The 27030-nt window shown below is 39.4% G+C and overlaps 3 protein-coding genes across 5 annotated transcripts in view; all 3 read right to left on the bottom strand.

Moving 5' to 3' along the window:
- Positions 1-27030, bottom strand: part of LOC114442519 (protocadherin alpha-C2-like) — a 140324-nt gene that overhangs the window by 94303 nt on the left and 18991 nt on the right. The window contains exon 1 of one of the 3 annotated variants that reach the window (XM_028416144.1): positions 17453-19813. The exons of the other annotated variants lie outside the window; for them this stretch is intronic. Coding sequence (XP_028271945.1) covers positions 17453-19813 — 2361 coding nt within the window. Of the gene's footprint in view, positions 1-17452; positions 19814-27030 lie in introns of those variants that run through there. 3 annotated transcript variants of the gene reach the window in all.
- LOC114442968 (protocadherin alpha-8-like) lies at positions 20837-23290 on the bottom strand. Its single transcript, XM_028416859.1, has one exon. The coding sequence runs from the start codon at positions 23288-23290 to the stop codon at positions 20837-20839; it is 2454 nt and encodes an 817-aa protein (XP_028272660.1).
- On the bottom strand, positions 24067-26439 carry LOC114442967 (protocadherin alpha-3-like). Its single transcript, XM_028416858.1, has one exon. The coding sequence runs from the start codon at positions 26437-26439 to the stop codon at positions 24067-24069; it is 2373 nt and encodes a 790-aa protein (XP_028272659.1).

Genomic DNA, 27030 nt, shown 5'->3' with positions numbered 1-27030 from the left:
ATAAAAGCCTTAACTACATTTTTTAAAAAGGTAAAACACCTTTTCAAAAAATGTAGTTTTTTAAAAAGGTGAAACACCTTTTTAAAAAAATGTAGTTAAGGCTACATGTTTGAAAAAAAACAACCTTGTATTACATGGACAGTATATTAATTATTTTTATGTCATTGTATTTTAGGTTCTGTGAGCAAACTAGCATCTCTTAACAAGGATGGTTGTCAGGCCATGTCAAAAGGAAACTGTGTTAGGGAGACGTGAAGGATGGTGCACACACGTCATTTCCTCTTTTAGTGGTGAAACTCCAGTGGGAAACCTCTGCAGAATGCTATCAAAAAGATAGCTTTGTACACACTAATGCAGAAACAGTTATTTGCTAACACCTCTCAATAGGCACACATATATTTAAATTACAATATGTTAGCCAGCCAGATTAACCTACTTTCGATTTTCTTATTTATAAAACCTGTATACATTGATAGATGTTGAACTTCCTGAGGATATAGTAATAATCTCCTGAATAATTCATGTTGTGGTTTAGAAAAATACACAGTATTTGCTCCCTGAACATAGGGAGCTGTGCATAACATCTAGTGGTTAAGTACATGTGTGCCTGTTCTCTTTCTGAGGTTTCCCCATCACATGGTTAAGTTAAATGAGAAACTGTAGGAAGCACCTTGGGCAGTGTGATCAAAAGGGCAGAGGCAGCAAAGAGTGGGACATGAGGGGAGGGGTTTGCACAGGCGGAAGCAGCAGCATTTTAGGCGTGTTCACTGCATTATTAAAGGGCTACAATCACATACAGTGTAGACTGTAGATTAGCTTTTTTATCACCCCTGTACACTTTTTTTCATGATTTTCCATTGTATAGCCATCAGTTGTGTTTTAGTAAAGACCGGGTACCCAGTAAAGGGTATGTACAGTGCTGTCTGTCTGTGTGTGAGTAGTTGGGGGGGAAGGGTGCTATGTTAGCTTGCTTCGAGGCGAGTCCTCCCCCTCTTTTTCCTCTCTCCTTCACAGCTCTGTTGTCTCCATAGCAACGCCATCTTGGGCACAGGCATGGATACATATGTGCACACACACACTTCCTCACTAAGGCAGAAGCCTGTGGATTTGTTTGTCAAAATTTGTGTTCTGCACACTTTCATCAATCTCTTTCCTTCCTCTTGACATTCTAATCTACCCATAGAGACATTCATAAAACACCGACATACACACATTTGCACAAACCCATCCAGTGAAACCAACATTACATTTCAAGCATACTATGCAGTCCAGGGTTGCATTTGTACTGTTCATACATTGGTAATGCAGCACTGCAGCACCATATTCACTGTGACAGCACTTTAGTGGCAGTAGCTACTTTATCTCTCCTGCAGCCTCTCAGATATCCTGACCTTTACAGTCAGCAATGCCAAACCCACTGTACTGTCCCTGGAGACCTCTCCCAACAACCACCACCACTCTTGCAGTCTGCACACTACATCCTGCTTCATGTGAAGAGATGCTGATGCCGTTGGGCTTTTTTAGTGTGGAGCAGAGCTAATCATGACACAAGGGGGCAACCTACTCCTTGTGCATACTTCCTTCCTTACTTGTTTATCGGTCAGTACTATCATTTAGACCTGTTCCTTTTCCCATAATGTTCTGAGCCTATGTCATTGGTACATATCATTTGCTTTTTTTCTCAAGAAGTCTCATCCAGCCATTGACTTTTTGCAGCAATGAGACTAAAAGCACACTCAAGTACAGCAGTAGAATAATGTGTTAATTACCTAACAAACTTTAAGAAAAAAAGGAGATAAAAGCTATTTATAATGTAATAGAAAAAAGCAGTAACATGATGATCTAAAATAAAGGAAAATGTACTTTCTTCTCCATTTAAGGACAGAAATAGTGGTCTATCATTTGTTATTTAAAATCAGGATTTCCAGCTATGCACAGGCAAACAGAAAAGTATAGAATGTCACTTTCAGCTACATATATTAACATAAATGCAAAGATATCATCTATAAAGTCATTCATCAGCTATAAGAAGAGAAAGAGAGAAAAGTATGTAGGGAAACATTAATCACCCCTAGAATTTAACCCTCATGCATTGTTCGCAAACACTACCCTAATGTGTTGTTCGGGGACAAAAACGTCCCCTAACTTTAACGGTTTTAAAAATATATTAGATAAATATATTTTTGAATTTTTTTTGCATAGACCTTTTCATTAACTTCAGTTCTAATCAACAGTAGTGAAAAAATCATTTTCCCCCAGGATTTTAACCCTTTAATCACCAATTTTATAAGGGGTGGTGCTGAAGATTGAAAAAAAAAACACACAAAATGGCTCATTTTTAATAGAAAAGGTGAATGTGGACTGGATTCTTTTGAACCTTTATTACAGTCTTGGTCATGTCAAACATCAGTAAAAAAATTGACTTGATTGCATTATTAGTTTTTGCACAGCACTGGATTTTCTTTTTTTCTCCCATTTTGTCCCATAGACTTACATTATAAACACACTTTTTTTGACTGCACAGCCATGGCACTACATAATCATGCATTCTTGATTGTTGGTGGTTTACCCTGTTGGTAGGAGGTAACATTTGTGATTTTTACAGTTAACAACTTAATTACCATATTAACCCTTTACCTGCAGGGCTGTGCTCATGTAGTGTAGTTTCTGGCTTGTATATGGAGTTATAGGGAGTATTTTAGCACATAATTGTGTGTCTACACACTGTGTGTGTATGTTAGAGAGGAAGAGAGCCATTTGCACACTGATCTTGTTGTCTGTGAGTACACACAACCACAGAGTCTTCATAGTAAACAAAAACAAAGAAAGTGTTGCTATGCACGTGTGGCCCTTTGATGTCTACAGGTGCAGACTAAACAAAACAAAAAGGCAAGTGGTCTTACATGTGACCTTGTGGTCATTTGATGGTGAGAAGAGCAGAAAGCAACATGAAGAGAGGATTCACTTGTGCACAATCTCTGGAAATGATTGTGCAGCCTGGCTCTATGAAGGGCCAGGCTGTGAAGCTGTGAAGGCTGCACCGTCACCGTCAAGTAGATCCGTCACTTGTTCACAAGCGAATCCTTCATTCGTTCACAAGTGAATCCTTCACTCATGCACAGGTGAATCCTCTCTTCATGCTGCTTGCTGCTCTTGTCACCATTAAATGACCAGGAGGATGCATGCAAGTCCACTAGTGTTTTTGTTTTGTTTAGTCTGAACCTCTCAGCATCAAAGGGCCCGGCACTTACTTTTAGGGCTGCAACAAATTTACTTTACTTTACTTTACTAAACTACTTTTAATACTAATTTTAGTAGGGGACTAAACTGTAGATTAGATTTGGTTAGTCAATGATTATTTATTATGTTATCAAGTTATCTATCTATGGTGTCTATTTAGTAACATGCACATGTACGTATGGTCGTGTGGAGCGCAACACACCATGGAAAAGGGGCACTTAGACCTCACTTAGACTAATTCAGTGATCTCAACTGAGACACTAACCTAAAAGTAAAGTCACTCTACTGGAGGACGTGTTTTCCGAAAGCTAAAAAAAAACAGCTATTTTACCCATCCACAACTTCAGACGCCAGAACTCCTGGATGTTTTCATTTTACATGCTTATGCATTGCCGTTGTACGTCTGAATTAGGTACACTTCACTTACTTAGTAACTTTATTTTCCTGACTTTCCTTCCCTGACAGTGTGCAAATGGCTCTCTTCCTCTCTAACATACACACACAGTGTGTAGACACACAATTATGTGCTAAAATACTCCCTATAACTCCATATACAAGCCAGAAACTACACTACATGAGCACAGGCCTGCAGGTAAAGGGTTAATATGGTAATTAAGTTGTTAACTGTAAAAATCACAAATGTTACCTCCTACCAACAGGGTAAACCACCAACAATCAAGAATGCATGATTATTTAGTGCCATGGCTGTGCAGTCAAAAAAAGTGTGTTTATAATGTAAGTCTATGGGACAAAATGGGAGAAAAAAAGAAAATCCAGTGCTGTGCAAAAACTAATAATGCAATAAAGTCAATTTTTTTACTGATGTTTGACATGACCAAGACTATAATAAAGGTTAAAAAGAATCCAGTCCACATTCACCTTTTCTATTAAAAATGAGCCATTTTGTGTGTTTTTTTTTCAATTTTCAGCACCACCCCTTATAAAATTGGTGATTAAAGGGTTAAAATCCTGGGGGAAAATGATTTTTTCACTACTGTTGATTAGAACTGAAGTTAATTAAAAGGTCTATGCAAAAAAATTTCAAAAAAATATTTATCTAATATATTTTTAAAACCGTTAAAGTTAGGGGACGTTTTTGTCCCCGAACAACACATTAGGGGGTAAAATTTGCCCACAGTGTACCGTTGACCTATGAAAAATTTTAAAATCATATTAACAAAATTTATGTAAAATTAAGCTTATTGAGGAAAAATGATTCAATTTGTCCACATATTGACAAAGTTATGGCCAAAATAAACAGAAAAATTTCTCTCAGAGGACAAAAATGTCCCGAACAACGCATGAGGGTTAATCCAACTAGCACTTAATCATTTATTTTCAAATCTGTGCTTTCCTCCAATGGTTTCTGGAGTAAGTAGGACAGGGGCGGGTCTGGGGAAACATGAGCCGGAACAAGATGAAAAGCAGGACACAGCAATATGGAGCATGCCCAAACACACACATGCACCCACCCCAGAGAGGCACACCAACACAGTGGAACACAATGTTCACTCATTTGGAAACTAATGGCATGATGCCCAAAAATCATATAATTAGTTACTCTACTGTAAAACAGCAGGCAAGAGAATGACATGCAATTGCTGTAGTTTGATTGCTTAATCCCTCATGATCATTATAATTTAGACTATAAAAAATAACATTTATTTATAATTACCTACTAACTTCTGTGTTTGTGTACAGAGGTTTCTTTTCATAAAAGCCAACAGAGACAGGATGTGGTATAAGCTGTTATGATAAATCAATATCTCTACAGCATAAATAGTAACATCTCTGTTTAGAGTTTAACTGCATGAAGGTTTGTGTAGTTTGTGCTGTGAAAAGCTGAAAGGTGATGCATGAATTTCTTTCATTGTGATGTTATATACAATTTTAAAATGCAATCATAGCTGCAACAGCAGAGACACTGCTGTTTTCTTTGTCACAACAGACCATTAATCTACCCTGTCAATAAAACTGGATGCACAGTAGGCTTTAAGGTAATACAGAATTCTGACTGGTCAGCCAGGAATCAATGTGACTGTAATGGACACTCTGATTGGCTTACATTGTGCCTAGTGACAACGGCAGTGTCTGATAGATCTCTCCTTTCACAGGGAACACCCATAATTGATTCACTATCTCCCCTCTAGTATCCATGGTGATGCAGCCTCCGTCAATGCCCCCCCTCTCTGCATCTCCATCCACCACACCCGTCTTTATGATCTTTTCACTACATATGGCAAGGAAAAGAATACAACAATACAATATATATGAAATTAAAAATACAGGTTACATTTGGCTAAATCATTTCCCTGTGGTGCTCACACCAACTTAATTTAGAAAAAAGGAATACTACTAGTACTAATACTAAACAATACAATCCACAGCTCCCTGCTCATTCGGTCTCTTGTTTTCTTTTTCTGCACAGCCTGAACCAAACATTTTTTTGTGGATTAAAAATAAATCTAGCTTTATACTCATGGATGGCATGGATAACCTAGATTTGTCAATCAAAGTTTTCACTGGGGAAGAGGGCATGCACAATGTTGAGCGTATATCATACAGAGTGGAAAATGGGACAGGACCTGCTATCTATTGATCAATACTGACATAGAAACTCAATAACAATACTAGTCAATACACTACCACATACAGCTTGAAACATGCTAAATAATTGAATGCATTGACACACAGACACACATAAAAAGCAGCAAGTAATTTCCACTTTTTGCCACAAGGGGGAGCCTTTTTACTCTGCTTTGTTCTTCCTTGCAGTTTCCACATTCACAGACAGACTGACATCAGAGGGAAGCAAAGCTCTAAGCCTTATATTAGATTAGCACGCTCACACACTCCAAAAAATTGTATCAGTGGTATAGATACACTAGCATCTGTAGTGTCTGCCACACACTTCCTCTGCCTGAGGAAATTAAAGTGTCAACAGTCCCAGATGGGAAAGTAGATGCAAGTGCACCATATTTAACAATACCTGCAAACTCTTATGCAGCCTGATGCATATCAAAACAAAAAAAAGACAGGAAGATAATAATAGAGTACTTGCACAAGATAAGTCACATCAAATACAAAACAGCAGCTGTAGACAATAGTGTATCAATGCTTTTGAGTCTCCTTTATATTTTCTATACATCAGCTTAATATGCCTGAATGTATCAAAGTAATAGTGTGTAATGTCTATTTTTACTTTCCTATTATTCATACAGTATGCAGCTAGCTGCTGCATGTGAAATGCATTGCAGGTACAGGCCTGCTGCGCTAGGACATGGCCCATTTCTTTAAAAAAAATGAATAATAGAGGAGAGTGCAGGCCTGCAGAGAATCTGACATTGGAATGGCTGAAATGATTTTGTAAGGTTGCTCTACTTTCTGCAGAAAATGAAGATGACTATTTATAAAATAATGACTTGCCCACAAATCATTTAAGCCTGGGTTCTGACGCTGGTGCTCTCCTAAAATAGACGACAACGTCTTTCACTCTCATCAGCATGAAAACTTAAACATCTACATGGAAATCACTCCAGCATGTGTAGCAAGAGAAAATATTGAAGCTACATTGATGATGTTAACAAAATGGGTCCTTCTATGTGTGGGAAATATTGGCAAACATGTATGTGTGATGTATAATTTCTTGTAGCCTATGTATAATGTAGTGCATGTGGGGAAATATTTTGTGCTATTCTTAGGGCGTTTTTATTTATTGTGTCTATGCTATTTGATTAGAGTAAACAGGAGAAAGAGGTCTCTGTAAATCAGTTGAACATCTACCTTCTCACTCAAGTCAGCATACATTGTGACAGAATTCCGAAGCATGTGATTTTAGCATGAGTGCAACTGTGAGGGGACAAGCAGAGAATAATACGTAATGCTCTTCGTGGCAGCTACTCTTCATAGTATCATTAAGATGATTCCACCTAATCGCATTAGAGGGGCAACATAGTAGAATTATCACTCTACACACTTTACAGAAACCTTAATCCAGGACATGTGGGGACACTGACAGCAGCAGCAGCAGAATAGAAAAAATGCATGGACATGAGTGCAGCATTTAAAACACTTGAAAGTGTACAGTTTGTGATTTAACTATATTTGCCATAATTTTTCATGCAATATGCTGCTTTTATAAAATACACTGCATGGTTAAATTTTATTCTAATTTTTCTACTAGCATTTATTCCCTTTTAGACATTATATATCCTCATTCCATTAGAATCAGACAGCACTTCCAGTTCTCAATTAAAGGACAGAGCAAAGTGAGTGAGGATTAAGACAAACACTAAGCAGTAAACAAGGGCTCAGGGAATAATTTGACTCCAATCTTATCACAAGACCCCATTTTCAGGAGTCTGTAAACAGGTTTCCAAACCTTTGTTGTATGTGCTTAATGTTAGACGTTAGATTTTTGTTCATTATCTTTTAATGTGATGCTTAGATTATCCAGCTTTCTGCATCAGACACATTACTTTTGCTGTACATGAGAGATTCATTCATGTTTTTGCTTTCTGTTTCTAAATTCTGGTGTACTACTATGCTGCTATGCATTAGAGAAGGAAAGTCACATTTATAATCACCCTGTCCATGGTATTTCAACTGAAAACTGAATTGAGTCTAACAGGCAATGTCAGACAGAACACAGCTTAAAATAGAAATACTTGTGAATCTGATAAAAGCAAACATATAAAATTAAATAAAATAATCCAGTTTCTCTTAAAATGCTGTAATAATAACAAAGTAGTATGACATTTTTAACACTTTTAAAAGTAGTCATGATCACACTAAATATTATTTGTGTGGGCCATACACATACAATCCCAAACTGAACCAATGAGATTAGGCCTATGGCTCTACAAGCAAGACCACAGTGCTCAAATGAAACCAGATGGCAACCCATAATTCACAAACAAAATCAGGTAATCAGGTGGTCAGGAGTAGTAGAGGTCAAATTAAAGTGAACTTCTTGATATATATACCCACACAAACCCCAGACAAGTTTTTCTTTCTTCTCTTGAGTGTGAAACAAAAGCACATATGTAAAGCAAATATTAGTGAGAAAGTACAAATTAAACTGTTTCTTTAGAGCAGACCTGCTTTATGTAGAGAAAAAAGGGGGGCATTGAAAGAAGAGGGCTGTCTGTGTTTATAAATAAAGGCTGGTGAGAATGTTATCAATACAGCAATGTATTAAGCTATGTATTCCAAAATATTTTAGATGCCAAACCAAAGGGATGAGAGGGTTACATAACAAAAATAAAGCTAGAGAGAACTACAGAGTGAGTAAACCAGCCTGCAAAACATGTCAGCCATTTCATTCCAGCTTGCAGTTGCACATAACAACAGGAGGGGGCATAAAACAGAGCACCAGGCAAAGGAAATGATGATGCGTAGGCGGAGGAGAGGGGTGAAGAAAATCAGAGAAAGAGATTCTTTGTGTAAGGATGAGAATGGAGAGATATATAGACTCAGTGGTTTCTTTCCTCTTTGCTAGCATGTTTCTCCACTCTAACAGGTAAAGATCAGAGGGAAAGCATGAGGCTGAGAATAGTGGGGTAGTGATAAGAGAACAAAGGCAGGGGGAAAGAGAGAGCTGGTCGGTGGGAGGAGAGAGGTGGGATATGAGTCAGGCTTACAGCATTAGGACTCTTCTTCCACACCCATGTCTCATTGTTTTATTCATACACTACACTAGATAAGATGGCGGGAAACAAGCCTTTAGAAATCAGCGCACATATAAATACACACTTTCATGGGTGTGTGTGACTACAGGGCATGACATTTCCTACAATCTGCCTAATATATTAATTTAACACAGGCACTAACCCCAAAAACCCACACTTCAGATTATTTTTTATGACAGATGGTCCATCTAAAAATAAACACAGCAGAACAACTTCACAAAAATGAAAAGCTACATGTGGGATGAGATGACTCACTGTATCAAACTGCTCACTGGTTCACACTCACAAGTTGACCAGAAGGAGCTGTATGACATTTTGAATATAAGAAGAAAACAAGACTTTTCACTCTGTAGGTTCAGTACAGGCCCTCTCCTATCTGCATAACCATATCAGTGTCATAAATGCACACACACTCATACGATAAGAGCAGAGTGAGACAGCTTCAGCAGACCACAGATCAATTATTTATTTTTTCTTTTGTTGTAAAATCATTTTTGTTGTAAAAAAAAAAATGTTCAGGTGGATATACTTAACTACTTAACTACTTAATTCTAACTACAGAAAAAATAGACTGTATATAAAAACTATTAATATAAAAATAGTGCTGTAAAGTTCAAATAATTATGCCATTTTTTTTCTTTATATAGGTGCCAAAAAATATAGCGTAGAACTTTGTGCACTCCTGGCTCACTTTGTTTTAAGAAATCATAGAAATAATAATACAGTAGTGGCTAAAACAGGGCTAAGTAATTACATGTGATGCTTAGTGGGAGCATCAGGTGAGGCAAATGAGCCACAGGGGGAGTAGAAACCCTGCAGCTAGAGATTGAATTTCTCTGCATCCAGCATCTGATCTCACCCATCCATGGATAGAAATAAATACAACATATGGTATTAATAAGACAAGAATATGGCATTTGTGGCCGTATACCCCATTTACCCCACTGTGAGTGGAGCAAGGATACTGCTGTAAGAAGGCAATCCTCTTATCATGGCTGTATCCAGCATCCAAACAGCTGTCCCTGCATTTCTCTCACCCATTCATACATTCTTACAATCACAGATCACGACATCCCCCAAATGTAGATGTCAGTACACTTCAATGTCCTGTTTTTAGGTTTGCAACAGGGTCTATTTAAAATTTCAGCCAGCTGTGTCTTCTCCAGTTTTTCCACTTAATAGCAGGGTATCTTGCATGTAGCCTTGCACTGACCCACCAGTCAGTTCAATCTCTCAGGCATGCAGTGATGACCTAAGCATGGCAGCAGATGTTGTGGCTGCATGAGCACTGATGCCAAACAAGAGCAGTGCAGACATGCATCTGTTCCCATCTAGGTTTATTCAGAAAAAAATGGCTAAATGCACTTAACTAGGCTACCAAGCACAGGTTTTTACACCAGACAGTTGCAGGTAGACCTACATGTTGTTTATCATTGTTGCTGTATTCATATTGTTATTACTATAATTTATTGTATTCTTAAAAGATCAATACAATTAAATAAGTAGAAGCAAGAGGACACATCATCATAGTGCTACACTGTGAGCTAGCTCATATAATCCAGCAAGGAATTAATATGACACATGAATATAGTGCCCTTAATTCTCTTCATTACTGTAATATTGTAGAAGTAGAACTGGTGAGCCTATGTATCCTAATTCAGTTGCATATGATTCTAAAATGACAGTGGCCATTCCCAAACTATAGGACTCATCCACACAACCCTGAGTCAATGCACTAAGAGCTGCTTATATAACAGTGGTGGAAAAGAGAAAGGGTCAGACGTCCTTGCACAGTTTCAGCCATCTTTTTTTTTAATTTGCTGTCATTCTCAATTTAGCCATGCAAACATACAATTATTACTTGCATGTTTCTTTATTAACACTAAAGAATAATTTTCCACCCACATACTGTCAACTAGCTCGGGCCAATTGACATCAAAGCCACATATGGCTCTCAACCAGTATCATCGTGTTCTAGGACAAATGACACGAGAGGAAGGAGCTGTGCCAGGGAGTCTTGCCCACAGTTGTGAATGCAGACACAATTACATTTTTGGCCCAATGACTTTGTGCCACGTTAGCAAAGAGGAAACACTAAAAAATGTGGTACAAGAGAGCGGTGTTACTTCTATATTGTAGCTGTGTCTTTTGTTTTGTTTTCTGCACTAAAAAGAATACATGAATAATACTGGAATATGTTTTTATATAATCTCAGTCAGTGGCATACATCATAGAAACTCAAACGTGCAAGATTTAGTAAATGATTTACTGTGCCCAAAGTTGAGTCCTGTGTCTACTGCTAACACACAAACATTACATCCTTGTCCAACCCTCCTCCACTACATGTTCAAAGTGAAGTACTATACAGACATGAACAAACGTATTGACCACATTCTCTCTAAGCTGCACTGCAGCAGTGTCTGTGTTTGCTGACACTCACAGTAACAGCCTTGCTACTCTCCAACACCAAATCACCTGAATGTCTGCAGAGAAAAGGTGCTGATACACTCACTCCCTAGCACAGGAGCAAAGCAGGGACAGCACTTATTGTTTTGAACCCAGACAACAAATTGTTCTACGTGCTTGAGGATTTATTAGTCAATACAATTGTTCAATATAATTCCAATGTAAGGAACAGGTAACACAGTTACAGCATTATTACTCCATACTTCCCAGAAGTGAAATACAGTTCTCTAAGCATATATTATTATAAATTATTCAAAATTTTGCATGGAACTTGAGCATCTGATGGCTGGTAGAAAAAACACTATGTAGTCACATCAAGTTCCCAGAACAGCATTATTGACAAGAGCACAGATAAACAGAAATTGCCCATTTGTTAGCCTATAGCATTTTACATGAAAAGAAATAACACACTAGCTATAATTTATCCAACTATGTTGCATGAGTAATTAGACACTAAGTGAGACTATTTCTTTCTGTGCGAGTTTTGTGCTCTGTTCTTTGTTTTTGTTCTTTGCCATCTAGCTTTTTTTCTGTGAAATATCCTCTCAGTAAACAGGATTAGACATATGTGAGTGTGTGCAATGTGTTGTTACGTGTGCATGTGTGCACATAAACGTAGTAGCTGCCTCTGTTGCACATTGTGTGTGCATGTGTAAATTATATTACCATCACTGCTACTGACCTCAATGTGAGCGGCGCCATGCTTAAACAAGGCTCGAGCAATAAGAGAGAGTGTGCCCCACTGACACACAACAGCACATTCAGCAGCCGCAGCCCCACAACCCTACAGGCATGAGACACGGCAGCATATAGCTAAGGAGCATGTGGCAGAACGAGAGTGGAGAAACTCCGAAAATGACAGGAAGGCAGAGAAGGGCGACATATGAAGAAGGAAATGAACGACAGACACATAAAAGCGGGAAAAGGAGGCCAAGAGTGGGGTGGGGGATGGGATAGATTGGGAGGGGAAAATGGAGAGTGATATCAGTGTGGCGGGAAAAGGAGGGAGAATAGAGAGGCTGCAAATCAGGAAGGATATGCAGAGGCACAGACAGAAGAGGAATACTCTGAGGAAGGGTAACTGTCGAAGCCATAGATTGTAGGGGCAGTGAACTAAAAGATAATGACATAACATGATGTTTTTTTCCACAAAATCCAGGTGTAGAGATAAGGGAGTAGGGTGCAGAATAAGTTTCTAAGCAAACAGTATCAGCTTAAAGTGTGTTTCAAGGGTGAAAATATATTAAAGTCTCTCAAGCTGCTGGAATTACAAACCCTCCTGCTGTAACAACTCTCAAGCTAAACTCTGTCCCTACAAAATACAGCTTAATGAGAACAATACTCACCCACACCAAAGACAACATACAGACACACAAAGGTCACTGCACTGTATATGATTTTCTGTGTAGACATGCAGCATGCAAACACAATTGCACAGATCTGAATGAGCCAGCCAAGCAAAGAGACAAAGCCACTGGAGCGAGCAGCCACACCCCCGCCATAGAAAACACACAGCAGAAATGTAGGGTCACACTGCTTTTACTTCACAGTCTCCTGTTTTACAGTTATCTAAACAAGGATCGAACAGTTACGCAATGGAAGTTTATTTTAATCGGTTGTATCAGCAATATGATCTTTTCACCATGTGCTTATATTCTGAATGACCCTGGTTCACACACACTACTCTTCACATCTGTTTCTATTTCTCTCCCAACAATGCAAACAAAATGACACAGAACCACAAATGCCTCATAATTCATTCATACAATCCTCTCACAATTTAACCAGAGATGGCCAGTGTGATGCACTGTGACATCACCATGCACTTTTTTAGTTTTAATGAGATGCACTCATTTTTAATCACATCTTCTGGGCATCTGCTGTCCATGCACAGCTTAGTTCCGCAACTGGCTGTGCTGCAGCACACATGATGTCTCACACACTCACATACATGTGCACATAAAATATTAATACACGACACATTCACACAGTACAGAGTATGGCTAATAGAGCTAAATACAAGTGAACAAAGGCGCTGCAGAGGCAGAGTCTTGAGCAACACTGATCCTTACTCTAATTCAGACTGATCCTTTGCCTTTCTGTATTCATGCTCTACTGTAGCTTACTGCTTTCTTTCATTTGCTGATCAGTGGTTCAAATATAGCATCAGCTTTAAACAGATATATTTAATGACAGTTTAAAATGAGTGTTTTCCCGAGTTATTTTCTGAGTATAAATCTAGGGTTGACCTAGTTTTTTGAGAGAAAGATTATCTCCATACTATAACACATCTAATTAGAAGCTCCACTATTCCTACTTTCACTACTGTTTTAATATTTACAACATCTGCTGCTTGATCAACAGTGGCAAATTCATTGACATCTGCGTGTTCCTCTAATCTGAGTTTTTATTTAATATTTTCAAATGTCTTTGAATATCCCCTTCCCCTCCCCCACTGCTTTCTATCCCTCCCTTCCTTCATCCTCTTCCGTTGCTGTTGCTAGGACTGCCGAGTGCATGCTAGTCTGTGAAAACCAGTAGACTCCAAGAGGTGGATCTCCCAGTGTGTTGCTATGGGCAACACACAGTGTTTGACAGAAAATCAGCACAGAAGTCTAGTGTGCAGACGTGTACACATGAGATAATGTATGACCTATTTTTTATTATTAGTGAGTCAAATGGGATCATGTTCATGAGCTTGTGTGAAGTATCCTGCATATACTGTGTATGCTCGTTATATCACTGTAGTATTTTTCAAGTCTAGGGCACACCAAGGAAAAACAGTAAATATCCATATATGTAGTTTCTTTTTCAATCGTGGAATGAAGTGAATGGAGCTTAAGTGTCCCAACCCCACCTGACTGGCTGCACATTGTGATTCACTGCACAGCAGCCTCAGGCTCCCTCTGCCCCTCTCGCTGTCTTAGCTCCAACCATTCATGGCCCATTGAATCACCTCAGCTATATGAGCAAGCACAAACCTCTAACTCTCTCAGCTAGCCAGTCTCTCCCTTTACATATCTCACAACACTAACAGGGCAGCAGGATAAGTAAGAGACAGTACAAGCATGAACAAACACATAGACCACAATTTATCTAAACATAAACACAAATGATACACAGCAGCATGATGCCTTTAAACACCAAAAGAGCATTACAGCTAAAGTGAAGAAAGAAGTATTATTCTGAAGTGGTTCAGTACTTTATGACACAGCAAACTGGATAAGTGTTGCATTTCTAATGAGCATTTTTGCCATAATACCTTTAAAATTGAGTGATCTCTCTTACCTCTTCAGCAGTACGTCTCCTATCAGGAAGCACTAGTGTATTTGCATGACTACCAGGCACAATAGTAGATCCTATACTCAGTCTGGGTCCAACTAACATGTAGCGTTTGTCTCCTGATCTGTACTGGATGCTGTGACACAGTGTCCCATCATAATTAGTCTCTTGCAGATGTTTAGAAGTATAGTCTGTGGATTTTGAACACTGCATTGCAATCAGCACGATGATACTGATGAGAAAAAGCACAGAAACTGAGCCCAACGTTATCATCAGGTAAAAAGTCACATTGTTATCTTCATCATCTTTGGCTGCACTTTTAACATCAGAAGCTGCAAAAGCCTCTTTGGGCTCCACAACTTTGACAGTGACAGTAGCTGTTGCTGAGAGTGAGACGTTGCCATTGTCTTTGACCAGTATGACCAGTTTATGCTCAGCCTCGTCTGTCTCTGTGAATGAGCGAAGTGTTCTGATCTGTCCTGTATAGCGGTCCAAACCAAAGAGACTGTGGTCAGTAACTTCCTGCAGTGAAAAGAGCAGCCAGCCGTTATATCCTATATCAGCGTCATAGGCTCTGACTTTAGTCACCAAGTGTCCTGCGTTCACATTGCGGGGAATCTCCTCCACACCTTCAGCAGAACCGTTGGAGCTGACAGGATACAGGATGACTGGAGCATTATCATTTTGATCCAGAATGAACACATTCACTGTGACGTTGCTGCTCAGTGACGGAGATCCAGAATCTGTGGCAATAACTTGGAACTGGAAAGTTTTCATTGTTTCAAAGTCGAAACTTTTCAGAGCCAAAATGTCTCCAGTTTCAGCGTTTATGTTTAAAAATGATGTAAATTTTCTGTGTTCATCTTCATTTCTCACGATGTTATATGATATAAGAGCATTATCACCCTCGTCACAGTCATAAGCACTCACAGAAAATAAAAAGGCTCCAGCACCGTTATTCTCAGTAACATAAAAACTATATGGATTAGTTGAAAACTCTGGACTGTTATCATTCACATCTGATACAGTCACACTAATTGTCTTGTGAGATGACAAAGGTTGTTCACTAGCATCTTTTGCAACTATTGTTACATCATACTTGGACTGATGTTCTCTGTCCAGCAGAGATTTAGTGACTATGGAGTACATATTTTGTTTTAAAGACGGGGCTAAAGTGAAGGGCACATCCTCACTTATGAAACAGATTACTTTCCCATTTACACCTGAATCATTATCATTCATACTTATCAAGGCTACTGTCCTGCCAGGTTTGGAGTCCTCGGGAACTGCACTTGAAAAAGATGTCACCTCAATTTCAGGTGCATTGTCATTTAGATCCACAAGAGTAATAATTACACTTTTTTCTGTAGCAAGTGGAACTGTTCCTTTATCAGAAGCTTTGATGTCAATTTCATATCTATCTTTTCTCTCAAAATCTAAAAGTCCCTTGACAACAATTTCACCAGTAATGGCATTAACTTCAAAAAGTTCCCGTAATTCATTATTAACATTGTTCCCAAAGGAATAAACCACCTCTCCGTTTAAACTATCATCTAAATCCGTGGCATTTACTTGTATGATTACTGTGCCAATAGGAGCGTTTTCATTAATTACAGCTGTATAGGAGTCCCTAGCAAAAACTGGCATATTATCATTTACATCCAAAACATTCACAATAATTCCCATCGTTCCTGATCTAGCAGGCTTTCCACCGTCAACGGCAGTCAGTAACAACCTGTGAGTTCTCGCAGCTTCTTTGTCCATAGATTTATGCAAATACAAAACAGGAATTTTGCCATCAACTCCTCTATCTTTAACCTCCAAACGAAAGTGGTCATTTTGACTGAGCTTATACAGTTGAATTGAAAACATATCGCTGTCTGGATCACGGGCACCTTGTAGTTGAAATCGAGCTCCGGGTAACGCAGATTCTGATATCTCTAAATGAGTCTCGTTGTCTGAGAATGTAGGCGAGTGATCGTTAACATCTAAAATCTCAATGCCCACATAATGTACCTCTAACGGATTCTCCAGCACAGTTTTTATGTCAATAATGCAGGTAGCGATCCGTTTGCACACCTCTTCGCGGTCTATTTTTCTGTTAACGTGTAAGATGCCGTTATTCTCCAGTTGAAAGAGAGGTTCTGCTGATCCAGAAACTATGCGCAATCCTCTAGAATTCAAAGCACTGAGATCCAGCCCTAAATCTTTAGCAATATTCCCAACAACCGCCCCCATCGTCATTTCTTCGGGAACAGAATAGCGCAGCTGTGCCGATGTAATATGAAAAGTAAGAGCTGAGGAAACAATAAGGACGACCAGCCATGCTTTGCGTCCTCGGTGTGCCATCATGAAATCACAAAACAAAAAAACAAACAGCTAGGTCAGACGTAAAAATATGAGTCCACACAAAAAGGTACTGTTAGCAAAATAAGACAAGGTGGAATATTAAAAAAAAGCGTTAATGAGGAAGTCAAAGATTTACAGCCATCGCCCAACAGCAAGTGCATCCTGTCGCGAAAAAGCACCAAACTACTGACGTAGGTGTACAGGATGCTGAACTGAGAGTCCTTCGTTTTCACAAGCAGTGACACCATGCGAGCCGGCATTATATTACAGATACATTTTCAGTGATACAATCCTCTTTAAGGGAAAAGGTTACATGATGATATTGATGTCAATTATATTTTATAAAATTATTATTCACCCATTGCCATTTAAATGTTGAAGACAAGAAATTAAAATGCCAAACAAATATATCAAATATATCCTACCTCCTCAGATGTCGTCCTCCTCCTGTCAGGGAGCACTAGTGTATTAGCATGACTTCCAGGCACAATAGTAGATCCTATACTCATTCTGGGTCCAACTAACATGTAGCGTTTGTCTCCTGATCTGTACTGGATGCTGTGACACAGTGTCCCATCATAATTAGTCTCTTGCAGATATTTAGAAGTATAGTCTGTGGATTTGGAGCACTGCATTGCAATCAGCACGATGATACTGATGAGAAAAAGCACAGAAACTGAGCCCAAAGTTATCATCAGGTAAAAAGTCACATTGTTATCTTCATCATCTTTAGCTGCACTTTTAACATCAGAAGCTGCAAAAGCCTCTTTGGGCTCCACAACTTTGACAGTGACAGTAGCTGTTGCTGAGAGTGAGACGTTCCCATTGTCTTTGACCAGTATGACCAGTTTATGCTCAGCCTCGTCTGTCTCTGTGAATGAGCGAAGTGTTCTGATCTGTCCTGTATAGCGGTCCAAACCAAAGAGACTGTGGTCAGTAACTTCCTGCAGTGAAAAGAGCAGCCAGCCGTTATATCCTATATCAGCGTCATAGGCTCTGACTTTAGTCACCAAGTGTCCTGTGTTCACATTGCGGGGAATCTCCTCCACACCTTCAGCAGAACCGTTAGAGCTGACTGGATACAGGATTACTGGAGCGTTGTCGTTCTGATCCAGAATGAACACGTTCACTGTGACGTTGCTTCTCAGTGACGGAGATCCAGAATCTGTGGCAACAACTTGGAACTGGAAAGTTTTCAGTGTTTCAAAGTCGAAACTTTTCAGAGCCAAAATGTCTCCAGTTTCAGAGTTTATGTTCAGAAATGAAGCTAATTTATTTTCTTCGCCTCCATCTCTGACAATATGATAGGAAATACGTGCATTTTCGTTATCATCACGATCTGAAGCTTTCACTGAAAAGACTGAAGCTCCAGGATCATTGTTCTCAGTAACATAATAGGTATATGGGCTCTGTGAAAACTCTGGACTGTTGTCGTTCACATCTGACACCTCAACAGTGATTGTTTTTTCAGATGACAGTGGTGGTTGACCAGCATCTGTAGCAGTTATTGTCAACTCATATTGTGACTGCTTCTCTCTGTCTAGAAGGGATTTGGTTACTAGTGAATACATTTTGTCTTGTAAAGATGGTGTCAAAACAAACGGAGAATCTTCGGATATAGAGCAAATAACTTTTCCATTCAGACCAGAATCTAAATCATTTATACTGATTAGAGCAACTGTTGTTCCAGGTCTGGAATCTTCGGGAATTGAGCTGGAAAATGATGTAACTTCAATCTCAGGTGCATTATCATTTACGTCAACTATTTTAATTATGACGCTTTTTTCTGCAGTCAGCGGAGCAAGACCTTTATCAGATGCCTCAATTTCAATTTCGTATGTGTCCCTTTGCTCATAGTCTATGACACCTTTGACAAGTATTTCGCCTGTTTTTGGGTTAATGTCAAAAATAGTAAATATATTATTACTTACACTGTTACCAAATGAGTAATATATTTCGCCATTCTGACCCTCATCAAAATCAGTTGCATTTACTTGAATGACTGTTGTGCCTACTGCAACGTTTTCAGGGAGCAGTACTGAGTATGCATCCTTAGAAAAAACTGGCGTGTTATCATTAACATCCAAAACATTAACAACGATGTTCATAGTACCAGATTTAGGAGGTTTTCCCCCATCCAGTGCAGTCAACATTAATGAGTGACGTTCCGCTGTTTCTCTGTCCAAAGATTTTTGTAAAACTAATATAGGTATTTTTCCATCGTCTTCTTTATTTCTCACTTCTAAACGAAAGTGATCGTTCTGGCTAAGTTTGTATTGTTGCACAGAGAAATGACCACTGTCTGCGTCACGTGAAGGTTTCAGCTGAAACCGCGCTCCCGGCAACACCGATTCAGAAATTTCTAACCGTTTCTCTTCCTCTGGGAAACTTGGGGAATTATCATTTATATCCAGCACCTCCACTCCAACATTATGAACCTCTAGTGGGTTTTCAAGCACGGTTTTAAGGTTTATTACACAAGCAGTGATCTGCGCGCAAGCCTTTTCTCTGTCAATCTTTCGGCTCACATATAGGATTCCATCGTTTGGATTCACGTGGAAAAGGGGATCTGCACCACTGGAAACAATCCGATACTTACGGTCTTTCAACGAGCTTTTATCTAAGCCCAGGTCCTTTGCTATGTTTCCAACCACAGTTCCTTCCTTAACTTCCTCTGAGATCGAATATCTCAATTGAGCTGAAGCTACACTCCACAACAGCACCGCGACCACACAGCCGACCAAACATCCTTCACCCATTCGTTTCTCGTGTCCTCTTTGTTCCATTGTTAAACCCGGTGTCATCGCCACTTATCCGCTAGAACCAAACTGCATTGCAGTTATGTAGAACCCTCTCATGTGTGAGTTTATTTCCGTTTTTAAGACAGGTGGCGGATGAAAACAGTATTTCCAAAGGCAGCAGTAAGCGCAAAACCGACCGTTTTAATGTCGAACCAGTGAAGCTAAGAAGAGGCTGGACCAAAATGCATTGACGAAAAGCACATGCAGACAGTACTGACTTCCATTTTACTGACACCATGCGTTGTAAAACCTCATTGCACTAATTCAAAAGGTTTTTATACCGCCTTACCTGAATGTCAGATTCTGTCTGCGTTTCTATTTCTCTTTTATCTTGTAAACTAAATATTGAGGTGAGAGGAACGCTGCTCACGCTGGAAAATAAAAAAGCAAGCCTTTGCAAACTGTTGAGAATATTCTACCTACCACCTTATGTTTAAATGTGATTACATAGTGAAAATTAAAAGACTGAAATAAAATCACTGCGATGCTCGGTTGAAGCAATAGGCGCATACTTATGGTGCAAGACGTTCAGCACCATGGACAGCGATTGACCCTAACTTTATTGCAGTGAGGCTACATTGCCTGATTGTGCTACATTATGAAGTTTCTTGATCATACTCAATCAACATCGGTCTGTTACAACCTTTCCATAATGTCACACATACATATGCAGACGGGTTTTCTGTTCATGTTCCATTGAACATCAGTCATTATTTCATTTGCAGGAAAATAAGAGAGCTTGTCTAGTAACTTTGCATATGTACATGCCTGTAAAGTCTGTTACACCTACATGCTATAAGTAAAACTGTTTAAAACAAGGATGACTAACAAAACGAAAAACATTACAAATATTATGAAAAACATTCCGTTTGTCAAATTAATGATTATCCTGTCTCACCAACTAACTATGCCCTTAACTCTGTTTTCTGCATGCATATGTTGCAGAGGGAAAACAATACAATTGGTCTTCGGATGGGTATTTTATGTTTCATTTTAAAAAAGCGTATTCTAAACAAAAATACTTGATTGTGCAATACGCATTAATTTAAAAATAAAACCTTGGGGAAAAAATGCTGAAAAAAATTTTGTCTGAATATGTCTTACCTCCTCAGATGTCCTCCTCCTGCCAGGGAGCACTAGTGTATTAGCATGACTTCTAGGGACTATAGTAGATCCTATACTCATTCTGGGTCCAACTAACATGTAGCGTTTGTCTCCTGACCTGTACTGGATGCTGTGACACAGTGTCCCATCATAATTAGTCTCTTGTAAATATTTAGAAGTATAGTCTGTGGATTTGGAGCACTGCATTGCAATCAGCACGATGATACTAATAAGAAAAAGCACCGAAACTGAGCCCAAGGTTATCATCAGGTAAAAAGTCACATTGTTATCTTCATCATCTTTAGATGCACTTTTAACATCAGAAGCTGCAAAAGCCTCTTTGGGCTCCACAACTTTGACAGTGACAGTAGCTGTTGCTGAGAGTGAGACGTTGCCATTGTCTTTGACCAGTATGACCAGTCTATGCTCAGCCTCGTCTGTCTCTGTGAATGAGCGAAGTGTTCTGATCTGTCCTGTATAGCGGTCCAAACCAAAGAGACTGTGGTCAGTAACTTCCTGCAGTGAAAAGAGCAGCCAGCCGTTATATCCTATATCAGCGTCATAGGCTCTGACTTTAGTCACCAAGTGTCCTGCGTTCACATTGCGGGGAATCTCCTCCACACCTTCAGCAGAACCGTTAGAGCTGACTGGATACAGGATTACTGGAGCGTTGTCGTTCTGATCCAGAATGTACACGTTCACTGTGACGTTGCTGCTCAGTGACGGAGATCCAGAGTCTGTGGCAACAACTTGGAACTGGAAAGTTTTCAGTGTTTCAAAGTCGAAACTTTTCAGAGCCAAAATGTTTCCAGTTTCAGAGTTTATGTTGAGAAATGAAGCTAATTTATTTTCTTCGCTTCCATCTCTGACAATATGATAGGAAATACGTGCATTCTCGTTCTCATCACGATCTGAAGCTTTCACTGAAAACACTGAAGCTCCAGGATCATTATTCTCAGTAACATAATAGGTATATGGGCTCTGTGAAAACTCTGGACTGTTGTCGTTCACATCTGACACCTCAACAGAAATCGTTTTTTCAGACGACAGTGGTGGTTGACCAGCATCTTTTGCAGTTATTGTCAACTCATATTGTGACTGTTTCTCTCTGTCTAGAAGAGATTTGGTCAGTAGTGAGAACATGTTATCTTTCAGGGATGGTGATAAGATGAACGGAAGATCTTCATTAACGGTACAAATAACTTTTCCATTAAGACCAGAGTCCAAGTCATTTATACTGATAAGAGCAACTGTAGTTGCAGGTCTTGAATCCTCTGGTATCGAACTGGAAAATGATGTGATCTCAATTTCAGGTGCATTATCATTCTTGTCAACAATCTTAATGTTCACGCTTTTCTCTGTTGTAAGTGGGACGATCCCTTTATCTGATGCCTGAATTTCTATTTCATATCCGTCCTTGTCCTCATAGTCTATTAACCCCTTAACAGTTAGTTCACCTGTTAATGGACTAATGTCAAACAGGTTTAATATGTTTTTATTTGTGCTCTTGCTGAAGGAGTAAATTATGTCTCCGTTGGAACCATCATCTAAATCTGTTGCATTTACTTGTATGACTACTGTGCCCTCTGGAGCATTTTCATTGAGTGTCACTGAATAATCATCTATAGAGAACACAGGCGCGTTATCATTTATGTCCAAAACATGAACTAAAATATTCATACTGCCAGATTTGGGAGGTTTACCTCCATCCAGCGCCGTCAGTATCAATGAATGGGTTCCTGTATTTTCCCTGTCTAATGATTTTTGGACAACCAAAATAGGTATTTTGCCATCGTCTCGTTTTTCTTTCACTTCTAAACGAAAGTGGTCGTTCTGGCTTAGTTTGTATTGCTGCACTGAGAAATAACCACTGTCTTGATCCCGCGAGGCATTTAGCTGAAAACGTGCACCCGGCAGCACGTTTTCTGAAATTTCCAGTGTATTGTGTTTCTCTGGGAATATAGGTGAATGGTCATTGATATCGAGAATTTCCACTTCAACATAATGGACCTCCAAAGGGTTTTCTAGCACAGTTTTTAGATTAATAATACACGTACTGCTCTGCACGCACACCTCTTCTCTGTCAACCTTGCGGCTCACATACAGCATGCCATCATTTTGATTCACATGGAAAAGGGGATCCACACCACTGGATACAATACGATACTTCCTGTCTTTCAGCGATTTTTTATCTAATCCCAGATCCTTTGCTATATTTCCAACCACAGTTCCTTCGTTGACTTCCTCCAGTAAAGAATATCTCAACTGCGCAGAGGCTACATTCCACAAAAGCACAGCGACCACGAAGCCGACCAAAAATCCTCGCGCCCGTCGTGGTTTGCACCTTCTTTGTCCCATTGTTAAATCCGAAATCGTCAGTTTTCCATCACAAAGATCATGTGTACTGTACGATGTATCACAGAGAAGTCAGGGTTTTCTACAAATAAAACAAACTTTCCCTCGGTTTTACAGAAGAAGAAAAGGATGGCAAACAGGGTGTTCACTAAAGCAACGATAAGAACAGAAAAGACTGAGCTAGTGAAGTAAGGATTTTGTTGAAGAGGTGGGACCAGAATGCCGTGACGACACATGTCATGTGGAGCAGACAACTGAGATTACACTGGCACCATGCGACCAAAGGTCCCCATGCAGGAAATTTGATAGACTTTTATCACCCATATAAAACTATTTCAGTTTCCAAAATCAGCCCAAGTCGAAAGTCAAAATATGATAAAATGCAAAGCTTTTTCAGTATTCTGGACCAACTGCAACCTCCTCGCCCCACAACCCGCTAAAAGAAAATACACATGGTGTACAATATGAATTTCGTGTGATAATTTTATACAATCTAAAGATTGCCATTTGAACGAAAATGCATGAATTTTAATCTAAGTAGGTGTGTTTTGCAACCACCTTGCATATAAGCAGAAATACGTGCAACATACTGTATATTTTATGTGTATTTGGTATTGTTTATTCATAATTATCGAAAAAAGAGGGTCAATAATTAAAAAAGATAAATACATGAGAAGCAATCTCGGTCGTATGGCAACAACCTCTTGGAGTCAGGTGGTAAAAGCTTTTTTAGTTGAAAATACTACACTAACAGTGAATATGATAATATCAAATAAATATCAAATATGTCCTACCTCCTCAGATGTCCTCCTCCTGTCAGGGAGCACTAGTGTATTAGCATGACTTCCAGGGACTATAGTAGATCCTATACTCATTCTGGGTCCAACTAACATGTAGCGTTTGTCTCCTGATCTGTACTGGATGCTGTGACACAGTGTCCCGTCATAATTAGTCTCTTGTAGATATTTAGAAGTATAGTCTGTGGATTTGGAGCACTGCATTGCAATCAGCACGATGATACTGATGAGAAAAAGCACTGAAACTGAGCCCAAAGTTATCATCAGGTAAAAAGTCACATTATTATCTTCATCGTCTTTGGCTGCACTTTTAACATCAGAAGCTGCAAAAGCCTCTTTGGGCTCCACAACTTTGACAGTGACAGTAGCTGTGGCTGAGAGTGAGACGTTCCCATTGTCTTTGACCAGTATGACCAGTCTATGCTCAGCCTCGTCTGTCTCTGTGAATGAGCGAAGTGTTCTGATCTGTCCTGTATAGCGGTCCAAACCAAAGAGACTGTGGTCAGTAACTTCCTGCAGTGAAAAGAGCAGCCAGCCGTTATATCCTATATCAGCGTCATAGGCTCTGACTTTAGTCACCAAGTGTCCTGCGTTCACATTGCGGGGAATCTCCTCCACACCTTCAGCAGAACCGTTGGAGCTGACTGGATACAGGATGACTGGAGCGTTGTCGTTCTGATCCAGAATGAACACGTTCACTGTGACGTTGCTGCTCAGTGACGGAGATCCGGAATCTGTGGCAACAACTTGGAACTGGAAAGTTTTCAGCGTTTCAAAATCGAAACTTTTTAGCGCCAAAATGTCTCCAGATTCAGAGTTTATGTTCAGAAACGAAGCTAATTTATTATCTTTGCTTCCGTCTCTGACAATATGATAGGAAATACGTGCATTGTCGTTGTCATCACAGTCAAAAGCTTTTACTGAAAACACAGACGCACCTGGCTCATTAGCCTCGGTGACATAGAAAGTATATGGACTATGTGAGAACTCTGGACTGTTGTCGTTCACATCTGACACCACAACAGAGATTGTCTTTTCAGATGATAAAGAAGGATTTCCAGCATCTTTTGCAATTATTGTCAGCGCATATTGTGACTCTTTTTCTCTGTCTAGAGGGGATTTGGTTAATAGTGAATACATTTTGTCTTGTAAAGACTGTGTCAAAACAAACGGAGAATCTTCAGTTATGGAGCAAATAACTTTTCCATTAAGACCAGAGTCCAAATCATTTACACTGATAAGAGCAACTGTAGTTCCAGGTCTGGAATCTTCGGGAATGGAGCTTGAAAATGATGTGACTTCAATCTCAGGTGCATTATCATTTACGTCAACTATCTTAATGTTCACGCTTTTCTCTGTTGTAAGAGGTGCCAGACCTTTATCTGATGCTTGAATTTCTATTTCATATTCATCCTTTTCTTCATAGTCTATTGAGCTCTTAACAGTTATCTCACCTGTTAGTGAATTAATATCAAAGAGATTTAATATATTTTGGTTCATACTCTTGCTAAATGAGTAAACTACATCTCCATTTAGACCCTCATCTAAATCCGTTGCATTTACTTGAATCACTGTTGTGCCCTCTAAGATATTTTCATCGAGTGTCACCGAGTAAATGTCATTAGTGAAAACGGGTGCGTTATCGTTCACATCCAAAACGTTTATTAAAATATTCATATTTCCCAATTTGGGAGGTTTACCTCCATCTAGGGCTGTCAGTATTAACGAGTGACTTTTTGCTGTTTCCCTGTCTAAAGATTTTTGAACAACCAATATGGGTATTTTACCATCGCCTCGTTTTTCCTTAACTTCCAAGCGGAAATGATCGTTCTGGTTAAGTTTGTATTGCTGCACGGAGAAATAACCGCTGTCTTCGTCCCGAGCAGACTTTAGCTGGAATCGTACTCCTGGCAGCACTGACTCTGAAATCTCCAACATTATCTCTTCATCTGGAAAAATGGGTGAATGATCATTTGTGTCCAGGACCTCTACTGCAACATAGTGGATCTCTAGCGGGTTTTCTAACACTGTTTTTAGATTTAATAGACACGCGCTGTTCTGTGCGCACACCTCTTCTCTGTCGACCTTTCGGCTCACATAAAGAATACCATTGTTTTCATTTACATGGAAAAGGGAATCCGCGCCACTTGAAACAATGCGAAACCTCCTCTCTTTAAGAGAGTTTTTATCTAATCCCAGATCTTTTGCAATGTTTCCAACCACAGTCCCTTCGTTAGCTTCCTCTGAAATCGAATATCTTAATTGAGCTGAAGCCACACTCAACAACAGCACAGCGACCACGAAGCCGACAAGACATCCTCTTGTCTTTCTTGCCCCACGTATTCTTTGTTCCATGACCGTCGAATTTGAAAATATCAGTAATCCATTGTATGCAACACCGCGTTAAAAAAAAAAAAAACAAGGTACAGCACTGGCTAGTGAAAATGATTACTCGCTGCTTTTCCCCGAAATTGCAGCAAACCGACTATGTTCTCAGTCATAAAAATGATGCAGCCAGTGTTGAAATGAGATTGGAGTGAAGAGGTGGAACCAAAAGCAGTGACGGCAACCTCGTATATGGATGACTTGTTACTTTACACTGACGCCTTGCGACCCAATTTCTCATTGCATAAAAGTAAAAGTACGTTTGGTCATTTAATATATTTGACTTTAACCGTCTTGTAAGATCACTCAGTCCAATGTTGAAGAAAAGTCAAGAGGCCACCGAGTCTGTTTACTAGTAATCATAGGATCTTAGACAAAAACCCACTATATTAAGTAGATGCACTGGATTTCTAAAATACAGTAAGTCATAGCGTGGGTCATTAATTATAATTTTCCAAGAAAATTATCACACGAATATTTACACCAGGTTGACGATATAACTACAGGAAGCGCAAAGCATTCAGCAACAAGGACAGCGATTGTAAAGTTCTATACATAACG

This window comes from Parambassis ranga, chromosome 10 (assembly GCF_900634625.1).
Source record: "Parambassis ranga chromosome 10, fParRan2.1, whole genome shotgun sequence".
NCBI classification, from domain to species: Eukaryota; Metazoa; Chordata; class Actinopteri; family Ambassidae; genus Parambassis; species Parambassis ranga.
The sequence above is the reverse complement of the archived record's forward strand: the minus strand, read 5'-3'. Positions and strand labels throughout refer to the sequence as shown.

Bases quoted from the DNA above. Each gene is read 5' to 3' on its own strand.
- LOC114442968 (XM_028416859.1), bottom strand. From the start codon at position 23,290: ATGGGACAAAGAAGGTGCAAACCACGACGGGCGCGAGGATTTTTGGTC.
- LOC114442967 (XM_028416858.1), bottom strand. From the start codon at position 26,439: ATGGAACAAAGAATACGTGGGGCAAGAAAGACAAGAGGATGTCTTGTC.